At 41.6% G+C, this 14,010-nt stretch overlaps 1 protein-coding gene across 1 annotated transcript in view; it reads left to right on the top strand.

The window, feature by feature from the left end:
- psmb11a (proteasome 20S subunit beta 11a) overlaps positions 1-14,010 on the top strand; it is a gene marked incomplete at its 3' end in the record, with an annotated part of 23,941 nt that extends 9,931 nt beyond the window's left edge. Inside the window, 5 exon segments of the mRNA XM_046357728.1 lie at positions 6,516-6,731; positions 6,733-6,757; positions 6,759-6,896; positions 7,014-7,386; positions 13,985-14,010. Of these exon segments, the coding sequence (XP_046213684.1) occupies positions 6,516-6,731; positions 6,733-6,757; positions 6,759-6,896; positions 7,014-7,386; positions 13,985-14,010 (778 nt within the window).

The raw sequence follows: 14,010 nt of genomic DNA, 5'->3' as shown, positions 1-14,010 counted from the left end.
AGAACCTGAGGGTGGATGACATCCAAAGCTGTGTGTACCGGATGTATAACTAGACCTTGTGAGGACTAGTCAAGGCCTAAAAGAGAAAGTCCTCTGTGGGCTAGAGACCTGTATAGACTCAAAAGCACTACAGAGATATTAGAGAATGCATTACAATGATATTCTATAAGATAATAAGGAGCATCTGTATTTGTTTTGAACCAAACCCCATTTTAGAAATAAGAGATACGGAGTCCTGAAGGCACTGCCATTTTAAGGTTATGATATCCTCATAGTATTGTCATGATAAATAGGAAGTCGTGATCTTACTGTGCTGAAGTAAGAATTATTTGGAGTCCTACATGGTATGGCCGTGATGCATTGCAGTAACATGGGTTAGTATTGTAAGATGCAAATGTATGAGTTGCTTATCCCAGGAAGTTACCCTGAGATAGAAACTAGAAAATATTCCTGCAGGTTATAAAAATATTGTAAAAAAACAACTAATTGATTAAGTGTGTTTTGGGAACAGTACTGTGTAAATTGTGATATGAGAGTTGTGTGAGTGTGGAAATAAGTGTGAATCTGAAGTTTGGATAATAAGATATAGGAATGTGTATAATAAGCTGATTTAAATGTGGATAATTAGTTTCCATACATAATGTTATCTTGGGGTTCCATCCATCACTGCCATCATAGAATATCACAGGGTTTTATGGAGCGCGGGATGTTTATTTTATATGTATGGGAAGTAGTGGTAATTATATAGGTTTTTCTGGGAGGCTAGGGAGTCCTTGATGTCCGGGAAACCAATGTTTTTGGGCTTCCGCCTGGAGTATGTTTGCAGAGCTGCTTGGTGGCGGCGGAGAGTCGTTGAAAACGCACATGGAGTGGTTGATGCGAGTACCTAAGAATTTCTAATGTTATATATGGATTCTGTGAAGATATGAAAACACGATGAATTGTATGTGTGTATAATCGATTACTAGAGATTTGATAAAGTAATAATGGGAATAATTATGATATGCAACTTAAACAACCCATACGTAGACATACGTAAGGGGTGTACAACGTTTTCTGAAAGGTTCAGAGTGTTCTCTTTATGGATCGTTTGATAGAGATCAGGTTCAAGCATTATAGGACTGTCTACAGGATCTGGGAGGTAAAGGTTGGCGTATGTCCACTTTTGGTCCAAATATCGGGAATTGACTTGCCCAATGACATTATAAAGTTTATGGGATTTTCTCAGTCCGGGTAATACATTTAAAGAAAACTGCCCATAAGGCCTGATTTGTCGAATAAAACCTTTTTCCATACAGTTGGAGCGAATTAAGACGGAATGTAATGACGTAAAAAAAACGATTTAGGTTTTTCCATCAAATGAATAATCACTGTGGAGCAAATGTGATGTAATAAAGGAATTTCATTATGTCACAAGTGAAAATATAATCTGCTTTTATTGACCTCACCAAATCAATGGAAACTCGATGACCGCTAAATCCCCTTTGCGCATGTTAAATCTTTGCAAAGAAAGACTTTTCTGGTAATTATGTCATTATTACGTGCCAGACGTTAAGACCGCAAACCATTATAATTGGGTTATTTGCAGGATTTACTTGTCATTTCAATAGCATTGTGTCTATGGTACTTACAAAAATCTGGGTTTCTGATTTGTAATTCAACTATTGCCATGGTTTGCTTAGCTAGAAACAGCAGCCAGTGTTTATTTTAAGATGTAAACTGAACGATTTAGCAGCTTGTTTAGTTCAAATTGAAAGGTTAATTTATTCAACATGAATACCGAGGCGATTTCGAGGTAATACGTTTTTGTATTTGGTATTTTATTAGGATCCCCATTAGCTGTTGCAAAAGCAGCAGCTACTCTTCCTGGGGTACACACAGAACATGAAACATAATACAGAACATAATTAGACAAGAACAGCTCAAGGACAGAACTACATACATTTTTAAAAAAGGCACAAGTAGCCTACAGATCAATGCATACACACAAACTATCTAGGTCAAATAGGGGATAGGTGTTGTGCAGTGAGGTGTGGCTTTATCTGTTTTTTTGAAACTAGGTTTGCTGTTCATTTGAGCAATATGAGATGGAAGGAAGTTCCATTCAATAAGGGCTCTACATAATACTGTATGTTTTCTTGAATTTGTTCTGGATTTGGGGACTATGAAAAGACCCCTGGTGGCATGTCTGGAGGGATACGTGTGTGTGTCAGAGCTGTGTGTCAGTTGACTATGAAAACAATTTGGGATTTTCAACACTTTTAATGTTTCTTTTAAAAATAAGAAGTGAGGCAGTCAGTCTCTTAGCCAAGAGAGAATGGCATGCATAATATTTATATCAGATCTCTGATTACAATTAAGAGCAAAACGTGCCGCTCCGTTCTGGGCCAACTGCAGTTTAACTAGGTATTTATTTTTTATTTAGCCTTTATTTAACCAGGTAGGCAAGTTGAGAACAAGTTCTCATTTATAACTGCGACCTGGCCAAGATAAAGCAAAGCAGTGTGACAAAAACAACAACACAGAGTTACACATGGGATAAACAAATGTACAGTCAAAAACGCAATTGAAAAATCTGTTTACAGTGTGTGAAAATGAAGTAAGGAAGTAAGGCAATAAATAGACCATATTGACGAGGTAATTACAATTTAGCAATTAACACTGGAGTGATAGATGTGCAGATGACAAATATGTAGCGAGGACCAGCCAACGAGAGCATACAGGTCGCAGTGGTGGGTAGTATATGGGGCTTTGGTGACAAAACGGATGGCACTGTGATAGACTGCATCCAATTTTCTGAGTAGAGTGTTGGAGGCTATTTTGTAAATGACATCTCTGAAGTCAAGGATCGGTAGGATAGTCAGTTTTACGAGGGTATGTTTGGCAGCATGAGTGAAGTAGGCTTTGTTGCGAAATAGGAAGCTGATTCTAGATTCAATTTTGGATTGGAGATGCTTAATATGATTCTGGAAGGAGATTTTACAGTCTAGCCAGACACATAGGTATTTGTAGTTGTCCACATATTCACAAGTCAGAACCGTCCAGAGTAGTGATGCTATTCAGGCGGGTGGGTGTGGGCAGCGATCGGTTGAAGAGCATGCATTTAGTTTTACTTGCATTTAAGAGCAGTTGGAGGCCACAGAAGGAGTGTTGTATGGCATTGAAGCTCGTTTGGAGGTTTGTTAACAGTGTCCAAAGAAGGGCCAGATGTATACAGAATGGAGTCGTCTGCGTAGAGGTGGATCAAAGAATCACCCGCAGCAAGAGAGACATCATTGATCTATACAGAGTAAAGAGTCGGCCCGAGAATTTAACCCTGTGGCACCCCCATAGAGACTGCCAGAGGTCCGGACAACAGGCCCTCCGATTCGACACACTGAACTCTATCTGAGTAGTAGCTAGCCAGGCGAGGAAGTTATTAGAGAAACCAAGGCTGTTGAGTCTGCCCATAAGAATACGGTGATTGACAGAGTCGAAAGCCTTGGCAAGGTTGATGAAGACTGCTGCACAGTACTGTCTTTTATCGATGGCGGTTATGATATCGTTTAGGACCTTGAGCGTGGCTGAGGTGCACCCGTGACCAGCTCGGAAACCAGATTGCATAGCGGAGAAGGTATGGTAGGATTCGAAATGGTCAGTGATCTGTTTGTTCACTTGGCTTTTGAATACTTTAGAAAGGCAGGGCAGGATGTATAAAGGTCTGTAACCGTTTGGGTGAAGAGTGTCTCCCCCCTTTGAAGAGGGGGATGACCGCAGGCGCTTTCCAATCTTTAGGAATCTCTGACGATACAAAGAGAGATTGAACAGACTAGTAATAGGGGTAGCGACAATGGCGGCGGATAATTTTAGGAAGAGAGGGTCCATATAGTCTAGCCAAGCTGATTTGTAGGGATCCAGATTTTGCAGCTGATGAAGATATTGATAAGGAGGATTGATGTCAACTTGGTGAGGGTTGACAGTATGTGAATGGTAATGTGTTGTTAGTGTTTTTTTTTTTGGATGACACTCTAATTATGCCATGTTTTAATAAATTGAAGAAGCTGAGGTTTCAACAGAAATGATGAGTAGAGGGATTGAGCCTTGAGATTGAAAAATAAATTAGCTGCGGTTGAAAGCAAGCGGGCTGTAAGGGACGCAGTGGGACATTTGGAGGAGAGGTATGAGACCGAGGTAAAGTTGGTTTTATATTCACACAACACAGACATTCAACAGACATTCATCAGTTACAAGGCACAACAGCCATTTATTTATACGTTTCTAATTTAACAGCAAAGAGTCCCTTTCCAATCGTTTTCTACTTTGGCTTTGTTGAAGTCCTTCTTTGTCATCCCAAGACAAGCTGAATGGTACCATCTCCCGAGGAAATAGATGAAACTGTTCAACACTTACAGTCAAATGTTTAATACCCCGGGTATTCCCAGAATACATTCTGGAAAGTAGAGTTGAGTTAATAAGTTAATAAGTAACAAACCCCTTTGTTATGGCAAGCCTAAGCTTAAGAAGCCACATAATAAGTTGCATGCACTCACTCAGTGTGCAATACTAGTGTTTAACAGGATTTTTGAATGACTACCTCATCTCTGCACCCCACACAATTATCTGTAAGGTCCCTTAATCGAGCAGTGAATTTCATACAGACTCAACCATAAAGATCAGGGAGGTTTCCCAATGCCTTGCAAAGAAGGGCACCTATTGGTAGATGGTGTATTCATACTCCCAGTCACTACAACGATACAGGTGTCCAGAAAGGAAGGAAACCACTCAGGGATTTCACCATGAGGTAAATTGTGACTTTAAAACAGTTACAGAGTTTAATTGATGTGATAGGAGAAAACTGAGGCTGGATCAACAACATTGTATTTACTCCACAATACTAACCTAATTGACAGAGTGAAAAGAAGTACGCCTGTACAGAATACAAATATTCCAAAACATGCATCCTGTTCGCAATAAGACACTAAAGTAAAACTGCAAAAAATGTGGCAAAGTAATTCACTTTATGTCTTGAATACAAAGCATTATGTTCGGGGCAAATCGAACACAACACATCACTGAGTACCACTCTTTATAGTTTCAAGCATGGTGGTGGCTGCATCATGTTATGGGTATGCTTGTCATCGGCAAGGATTAGAGAGTTTTTTAAATAATAAAAATAAAAGGAATAGAGCTAAGCAAAGGCAAAATTCTAGAGGAAAACCTGGTACAAACATGGAAAAACCAGTGAGGTGTATACTGAACAAAAATATAAACACAACATGCAAAAATGTATACGATTTTACTGAGTTACAGTTCATACTGTATAAGGAAATCAGTCAATTTAAATGAATGAATTAGGCCCTAATCTATGGATTTCAAATGACTGGGCAGGGGTGCAGCCATTGGTGGTCCTGGGAGGGCCACTTGGCAGCCAGTCCTACCCACTGGGGAGGGAAAGCCAATCAAAATGAGTTTTTCCCCACAAAAGGGCTTCATTATAGACAGAAATACTCTTCCAACAGAAAGACAACATTTGAGAGAAATAAGCTTTTTGTGCTTAAGGAACATTTCTGGGATTTTTTATTTCAGCTCATGAAACATGGGACCAACACTTTACATGTTGCATTTATATTTTTGTTCAATATATATTATCCATGTCCTGGTTCACCCACGACTCCAATAAACATGGAAAATGACAGTTCTTCAGGCACTGTTGATTGGATAGTCTCGAGCGGAGCTTGTCCACTTTGTTCCCTAGTGATTGAATGTTCGCCAATAGAACGGAGGGTAGAGACGGTTTATTTGATTGTCAGGATGACGGCTTGTTTGCCTCTCTTGCACGGTCACTTCCTCTTTCTGCTGATTCAGCAGAATAGACCCTGTAAGTTAGTGTTTGTAGAGTCGCTTCTCTGCATCATATTTACTCACCATCAAAACAGAAGCACTATCATATATCGCCAAATCAAGCGAAATGCTTGTAAAAACAGAGTCTCTGTGTGTGTGTGTCAGTCCCCTATATAAAAATACTTCAACTTCACTGTCATTGTATTTGGGTAGAGTCAATACTAAGCAAGACTGTCATGGATTCCACTGGGAGAGAAATAGTCCTATGGACAGTTTCTCTGGATTATGGGTTTCTCTGAGCTGTTAAATTCTACCGCCTCTCCCTGTTAAGAGATTGCACTGAGCATCAACCTTTTACTCAAACTCAAGGGACAGTGAATCTGTTTTGTCGGGACATTGAGTCTGTTTTGTGATCAACGTTTATTGTACTGATGTCAACCACAATCCGTCAGCCAGAGACAATCCCAATGTCTTTACAAGACGTCTGTAGTTTTCAGGACACCCCTATGTCTCACAGGTGGAACACTCCTGCCTCACTCTCTAGACCTATGGGAGATACCACTCCTCTCCTGGACATGGCTGATGGACAGGAGCCTTGGTTGGGGTGGATTTAAATCTGAGAGAGGTGTAGGGGTCCCTCTGCATTCTTTCATACCAACCCCTCAGAGCTCTGTTCCTTTCCTCTGTGACAACAGACACTCGTCCCTTTCCTCCCTGTCCACCTCTCCATCACCGCCCACCCGCCACCCATTCCCTTTGTCTCACGAAACCACTACCCTGGCCTTTGTGTTCCAAGGAGGTGTTATAGCAGCGGCAGACACACGTGCCAGCTGCTCAGGTCTTGTCTCCTGTCCCTCTGTCCAGAAGATACTGCCCATCCACTCCCATTTACTGGTCACCACTTCAGGCAGTGAGAATCCTGGCTAGAGAGATCCGCCCTTTACCAGCTACGCCACGGCTGCCGCTTGTCAATCACTAGCTCTGCCAAGCTCCTCTCTCATATATTGGAACCATTTAAGGGGACTGATGTGTGTGTGGCAGCCATTATATCTGGCTCGGATGTAGAGGAGGTTAGGGTGTAGAAATTCAGGGAACAAAAAGTTGATAGGATAGGATCAGGCAGAGACAGCATCTCTCCAGCAAAAGTACCCCTTGAAGAGACAGGAATGTCTGCAAGTGAGTCTTGTAGTCAGGATGACTTGACTGGCAGGGCCAGTGACAGAACAAGACATGCAGTAACTGACGGGAACCTGACAATATCCCTTGCCAGTGATCGTTGTGGCCCAAAGCTCTTCTATGTGTGCAGTGACGGCACCCGTCTGCAGGGAAAGTTTTTCTCAGTGGGCTCAGGTTCGCCCTATGCCTATGCAGTACTGGATGGAGGGGTTCGGTGGAGCCTGAGTGAGGAGGAGGCAATCTCATTGGCCAGAGAAATTGTGTACAGGGCCACACACAGGGATGCATATTCAGGGAACTGTGTGGACCTCTTTCACATCACTGCCCAAGGATATAGCCACAGAGACAGGGAGGATTTGAGAGAGGAGTACCACAGAGAGAAGGGAGAGGGTGCTGAAGATGGTGAAAGAATGAATGAAAGGAGGAGAGGGAGGGTAAAATGACATTTGAATAGGGAAAGATGAATGGGGAAAGGGAGAGATTAGGGCTGGGGAGAGCGTTGCCTGACAGACTGTGATACCTTTTGGTTGTTGTTTGGTACATTTCCTCTCACAAGCTCTTACAAGCCCGAATGTTGAATCAAAGGTCCTTTCAACTTACTCTACCAGTTGTCTGTGCGGTGGGTAGGAATTTGAGAAAAGATATCCACAGGAAAGTATTATTAAAACGACTTACCAAACACTGGTAGTTACCGTTGAGATTTCGAGCACCTGGCACATGCACGAAACAATGTAAACACCTACATTACTTCAGTTAGTATAAATGTATTGCTTGCATGTACTTCCATCTTAGATGCCTTAGATGATGAGCAAAGAAATTGTGATAGCCACACACGGAGACCCGTGTTTTCAAGTCAGTTTAATAATACTTTTCTGTAGATATTTAGTCTCACATTTCTACTCACTAAAGGACAAAGTCAGTGTAGAGTAAGTTCAAATGAAATTTTATTCAACATTCGTGACAGACAAGGGATGTCAAATACAAAATGAACCTGACTATGTTGTCCAAGGGTCAGCATTGGAAAGTCAGGGCTAGGGAGAGGGTAGGAGTAGATTAGGGAAAAGAATTTGTGACAAAAGAGGATCAAAAAGATGGATGAAGAAGACTGGCCACTTTATGGGAGAGAGAACGTAAGTATGTCTGAGCACTGTGAATCGTAATGTAATGCGTTTAAAAAAACAAACATTATGTTATGTAATATTATGCATAAACGTACCATGCATGCAAACATTCATTTGTAACAATTCAGTACAGGGTGAGGGTAGGCAGGGGTGTCATGCACCCATTAATTTAGAGGGGGCACAAATTACGTGAGCATAGGGGGTGTTGGAGAATGTACCATTTTTCTAACAAGTGAAACAGATTTTTCATGCAATTTAGAACCATAATCATTATGCTTAATTCTTTGAAAAAAAAAAAACATTTTTTTTTTCTGCGTCGGTTATCTAAGCATTCAATTGTCATTTTAATGAATAATGCACAAGACGTGCCAGACGTGTCCCCCTGCTTAAGCCAGTACATGTCCAGGCCCGTCTGAAGTTTGCTAGAGAGCATTTGGATGATCCAGAAGAAGATTGGGAGAATGTCATATGGTCAGATGAAACCAAAATAGAACTTTTTGGTAAAAACTCAACTCATCGTGTTTGGAGGACAAAGAATTCTGAGTTGCATCCAAAGAACACCATATCTACTGTGAAGCATGGGGGTGGAAACATCATGCTTTGGGTCTGTTTTTCTGCAAAGGGACCAGGACGACTGATCCGTGTAAAGGAAAGAATGAATGGGGCCATGTATCGTGAGATTTTGAGTGAAAACCTCCTTCCATCTGCAAGGGCATTGAAGATGAAACGTGGCTGGGTCTTTCAGCATGACAATGATCCCAAACACACCACCCTGGCAACGAAGGAGTGGCTTCGTAAGAAGCATTTCAAGATCCTGGAGTGGCCTAGCCAGTCTCCAGATCTCAACCCCATAGATAATCTTTGGAGGGAGTTGAAAGGCCGTGTTGCCCAGCAACAGCCCCAAAACATCACTGCTTTAGAGGAGATCTGCATGGAGGAATGGGCCAAAATACCAGCAACAGTGTGTGAAAACCTTGTGAAGACTTACAGAAAACGTTTGACCTCTGTCATTGCCAACAAAGGGTATATAACAAAGTATTGAGATAAACTTTTGTTATTGACCAAATACTTATTTTCCACCATAATTTGCAAATAAATTCATAAAAAATCCTACAATGTGATTTTCTGGATTTCTTTTTCAAATTTTGTCTGTCATAGTTGAAGTGTACCTATGATGAAAATTACAGGCCTCTCTCATCTTTTTAAGTGGAAGAACATGCACAATGAAACGGACTCGTACTGTCTGTTAAATGCTCTACATTGGGTGTCACTCTAGTATGGAACCGTGTAATGCAGGGATTGGTGCACGACCTGTTCTGGAATACCATTTGGGAATATGTATTTGTTATCTCTAAGAAGCCAGCACACCAGTTTATACATTATAAGCTTTTACATAGAAGTTATGCAACCCCATTTAGACATTTTAAGATGAAGCTGATTCCTACTCCAGTACGTGATAGATGCCGTACGAATAGTGTTGGAACACTAATGCACTAATGTTTTGGGAATGTCCTGTGGTGTGCCAGTTCTGGTCACGTTTCAGATTTCCTTACAAAAATGGGGAACAAAGATCCACCATTTATTTTTGTTGAATGATGACTCTTAATTTTTATTGCAACTGGTTCAGAAAATAATAATTTAAGCGGGGTTGACAGCTGCAAAAAAGGTTATCCTTAGTGCTTGGATTACCCCTACAATCTTCTCGACTCAAACATGATTACCATATTTTCAAGATATTGTTCGTATAGAGCGGTCAGTGGCCGTGATAAACAAAGCTCGGGCAAATCCAGTTGAGGCATTGGATGTATTATGCTAAACTCTATCAGATATCAACAACTCTTGACCAGGCAATGGACCCACATGGTAGGGGAGTGGGGGGGAATGTTCTTTTCTGAGAATAATATAGAATATTTTTTATTGTAAACTCTACTTCTATTCTGTAAATGTCATATTGTGCACGCAAATAATTGACTCCTGAAAGTATGTGTCACATGTGCTCCCTCTCCAGGTCACCAGGCTGCTCATTATGGCGCACACCTGTCACCATCGTTACGAGAACCTGTGTGTCATCACTCACCTGGACTGCATCACCTCCTTGATTACCTGCCCTATATATAGCACTCCCTTTGTTTCCTTCGCCAGGTGTCATTGTTTCAGTTTCATGTCTGTGTGCTGTTGGGGTTCTTGTTTTGTATTATGTTCTGTATTATGTTCTGTTTATTATATTAAAACACTCCCTGAACTTGCTCCCCAAACTCTCAGCGCACATCGTTACAGTATGTAAATAGTTGTATTTTATGTTAGTGTTGTCTTGTCGGCTAGTATTTGTATCGTGATCCTGCCTTGTGTGTTGTATATTGTGAAATCAAAAAAAGTTGATAAAAATATATAGGTCTGTATATATATAGGACTGACTTGTTTAGTATTTACACCAGGGTAGTCCATCCGCCTTCCTGTATATCTACCAACTGGTAGGTCTGCTAATTTGAAGTGTAAACCGTCAAGAACATAGATATCCAGGCAAAGAACACGATTTAGTAAATCATTCTAAAACCTTTCCAAAAGTACAATAAAGACTATAACATATATTGTTTCTCAAGTTTTTGCCCGCACAAACTTCCCTTATTTATGTTTGGTTGTAGGCCCCCAGCTCTTTCAACAACTATTCTGAGTACTCTAGGTTTTCACACGTCTGAAAACAGGGAAAGCTCCGGTTCTTCCCAGCTCAAAGATGTGCTTACTGCACCCTGTGTTACTTGGCGACTTGCTCTCAAAGTTGTAGCAGCTCAGGCGTTGGTGGTGGCACTTCAGGGAGTCTTGGGTCATCTGTTCTAAGGATCACTCTCTTAAGTAGCTCCAAATAAGAGTCTTCTCAAAACTGCTCTCTGAAGTTCTGGGATGTCCGTGTAGTCCTTTGCAGGTTTCTATGCGTAGACGTAGACACTTTTGAGTCTCCTTTAGCTGAAAGAGAGAAGAATATTTGGTGAGTATTTTGTCTATAGAATTAACTATCACACCAGATTAAAGTAAGTACATTCTAAACTGAAGAACATTATTAGTTGATGATTGGAGTCATGTGTTGGCTAGGGCTTGAAAACAATCAAAACAATCCTACATATTTACAACTAAATAGCAACATTTCACTTTATATCTAGCAATATACACTATCAGTCAAAGTTTTAGAACAACTACTCATTCAAGGGTTTTTCTTAATTTTTACTATTTTCTACATTGTAGAATAATAGTGAAGACATCAAAACTATGAAATAACACATATGGAAACATGTAGTAACCAAAATATATTTTATATTTGAGATTCTTCTAAGTTGCCACCATTTGCCTTGATGACAGCTTTACACACTCTTGGCATTATCTGAACTAGCTTCATGAGGTAGTCACCAGGAATGCATTTCAATTAACAGAATTTCTTTCCTTAATGCGTTTGAGCCAACCAGCTGTTTTGTGACAAGGTAGGGGTGGTGTACAGAAGATAGCCCTATTTGGTAAAAGACCATGTCCATATTATGTCAAGAATAGGACAAATAAGCAAAGAGAAATGACAGTCCATCCTTACTTTAAGGCATGAATGTCAGCCAATCCAGTTCATTACAAAAACTTTTAACGTTTTTTAAAGTGCAGTCGCAAAAACCATCAAGCGCTATGATGAAACTGGCTCTCATGAGGACCGCCACAGGAATGAAAGACCCTAACAGGCGCATCTCAACATCAACTGTTCAGAGGAAACTCTGTGAATCAGGCCTTCATGGTCGAATTGCTGTAAAGAAACCACTACTAAAGGACACCAATAAGAAGAAGAGACTTGCTTGGGCCAAGAAACAGAAGCAATGGAAATTAGACTGGTGGAAATGTGTCCTTTGGTCTGGAGTCCAAACTGGAGATTTTTGGTTCCAACCGCTGTGTCTTTGTGAGACACGATGTGGGTGAACAGATTATCTCTGCATGTGTATTTCCCAACGTAAAGCATGGAGGAGGAGGTGTGATGGTGTGGGGGTGCTTTGCTGGTGACCCTGTCAGCGATTTATTTAGAATTCAAGGCACACTTAACCAGCATGGCTACAAAAGCATTCTGCAGCGATACCCCATCCCATCTGGTTTGTTTTTCAACAGGACAATGACCCAAAACACACCTTCAGGCTGTGTAAGGACTATTTGACCAAGAAGGAGAGTGATGGAGTGCTGCAGCAGATGACCTGGCCTCCACAATCACCCGACTTCAAACAGACCACGCATGACAACACCTGCACAGGATCGGTACATCCGAACATCACACCTGCGGGACAGATACAGGATGGCAACAACAACTGCCCAAATTACACCAGGAACACACAATCTCTCCACCAGTGCTCAGACTGTCCGCAGTAGGCTGAGAGAGGCTGGACTGAGGGCTTGTAGGCAGGTCCTCACCAGACATCACCGGCAACAATGTCGCCTATGAGCACAAACCCACCATCGCTTGTCCAGACAGGACAGGCAAAAAGTGCTCTTCACTGACGAGTCATGGTTTTGTCTCACCAGGGGTGATGGTCGGATTCGCGTTCATTGTCGAAGGAATGAGCGTTACACCGAGGGCTGTACTCTGGAGTGGGATTGATTTGGAGGTGGAGGGTCCGTCATGGTCTGGGGTGGTGTGTCACAGCGTCACGGGACTGAGCTTGTTGTCATTACAGGCATTCTCAACGCTGTGTGTTACCGGGAAGACATCCTCCTCCCTCATATGGTACCCTTCCGGCAGGCCTGACATGAATCCTTTCAACTCCCTTCGTTCTCTCCACTGTTTGAGCGCAAATTCAAGGTTTACTCTCGTCTTGGCCCGGTTCTATCGCTTTCCCTTTTTGCCTGTCTGCTCTCCAAATTTCTAGGTTTCTTTAGCTTAGATTGAGGAGTAGTTGCAGCTAGGTCAGGTCGTTTGCCCCTCGCCTCTGCCATGTCTGTCAGCTAGGTATCTCAGCTAGCTATTAGCGAGTTAGTTGAGCCCATGCCCAACAATTGGCTGTCACACCGCCTCCTCCCCAATGAAAAACACGTCCCTTATTGTGTGCGCCACAAAATCTGAGGGGAAAATCTATTGTTACTGTTGCATCACATTGGATGACCACTAGCAACTTATTGGAGCTTTTGAACATAAATACCAAATGCTTTAAGGTTTAGGAATTTAAATGCACCTTTCAACATTACTTTCCAATGGTGGATGAGTCCAAAAACATTCTGCGATTGATTGATTTTGATGATATACCAGAAGTCACCAGATCGGGTTTGCCCTGCCTAGTTAGCTAGTGTAAAGCATCGGCAGCAATTTTTCAACTAACCATTACATGGCGATAATTTTACTTCCTCTCAACTTGGAAGTTATCAGCGTATTCTAATCTCCCATCGTTAGTTGCAGGTGGAATGTAAGAATTTAAAACAATTATTCCGTTATTAAATAACTTTTTTTGCTCCATGATGTTATCCAACAATGTGTATCAAATCAAATTTATTTATATAGTCCTTCGTACATCAGCTGATATCTCAAAGTGCTGTACAGAAACCCAGCCTAAAACTCCAAACAGCAAGCAATGCAGGTGTAGAAGCACGGTGGCTAGGAAAAACTCCCTAGAAAGGCCAAAACCTAGGAAGAAACCTAGAGAGGAACCAGGCTATGTGGGGTGGCCAGTCCTCTTCTGGCTGTGCCAGGTGGAGATTATAACAGAACATGGCCAAGATGTTCAAATGTTCATAAATGACCAGCATGGTAAGGCAGAACAGTTGAAACTGGAGCAGCAGCATGGCCAGGTGGACTGGGGACAACAAGGAGTCATCATGTCAGATAGTCCTGGGGCATGGTCCTAGGGCTCAGGTCCTCCAAGATAGAGAAAGAAAGAAGGAGAGAATT

Source organism: Oncorhynchus gorbuscha, linkage group LG08 (genome assembly GCF_021184085.1).
Source record: "Oncorhynchus gorbuscha isolate QuinsamMale2020 ecotype Even-year linkage group LG08, OgorEven_v1.0, whole genome shotgun sequence".
Taxonomy (NCBI): domain Eukaryota; kingdom Metazoa; phylum Chordata; class Actinopteri; order Salmoniformes; family Salmonidae; genus Oncorhynchus; species Oncorhynchus gorbuscha.
The sequence above is the reverse complement of the archived record's forward strand: the minus strand, read 5'-3'. Positions and strand labels throughout refer to the sequence as shown.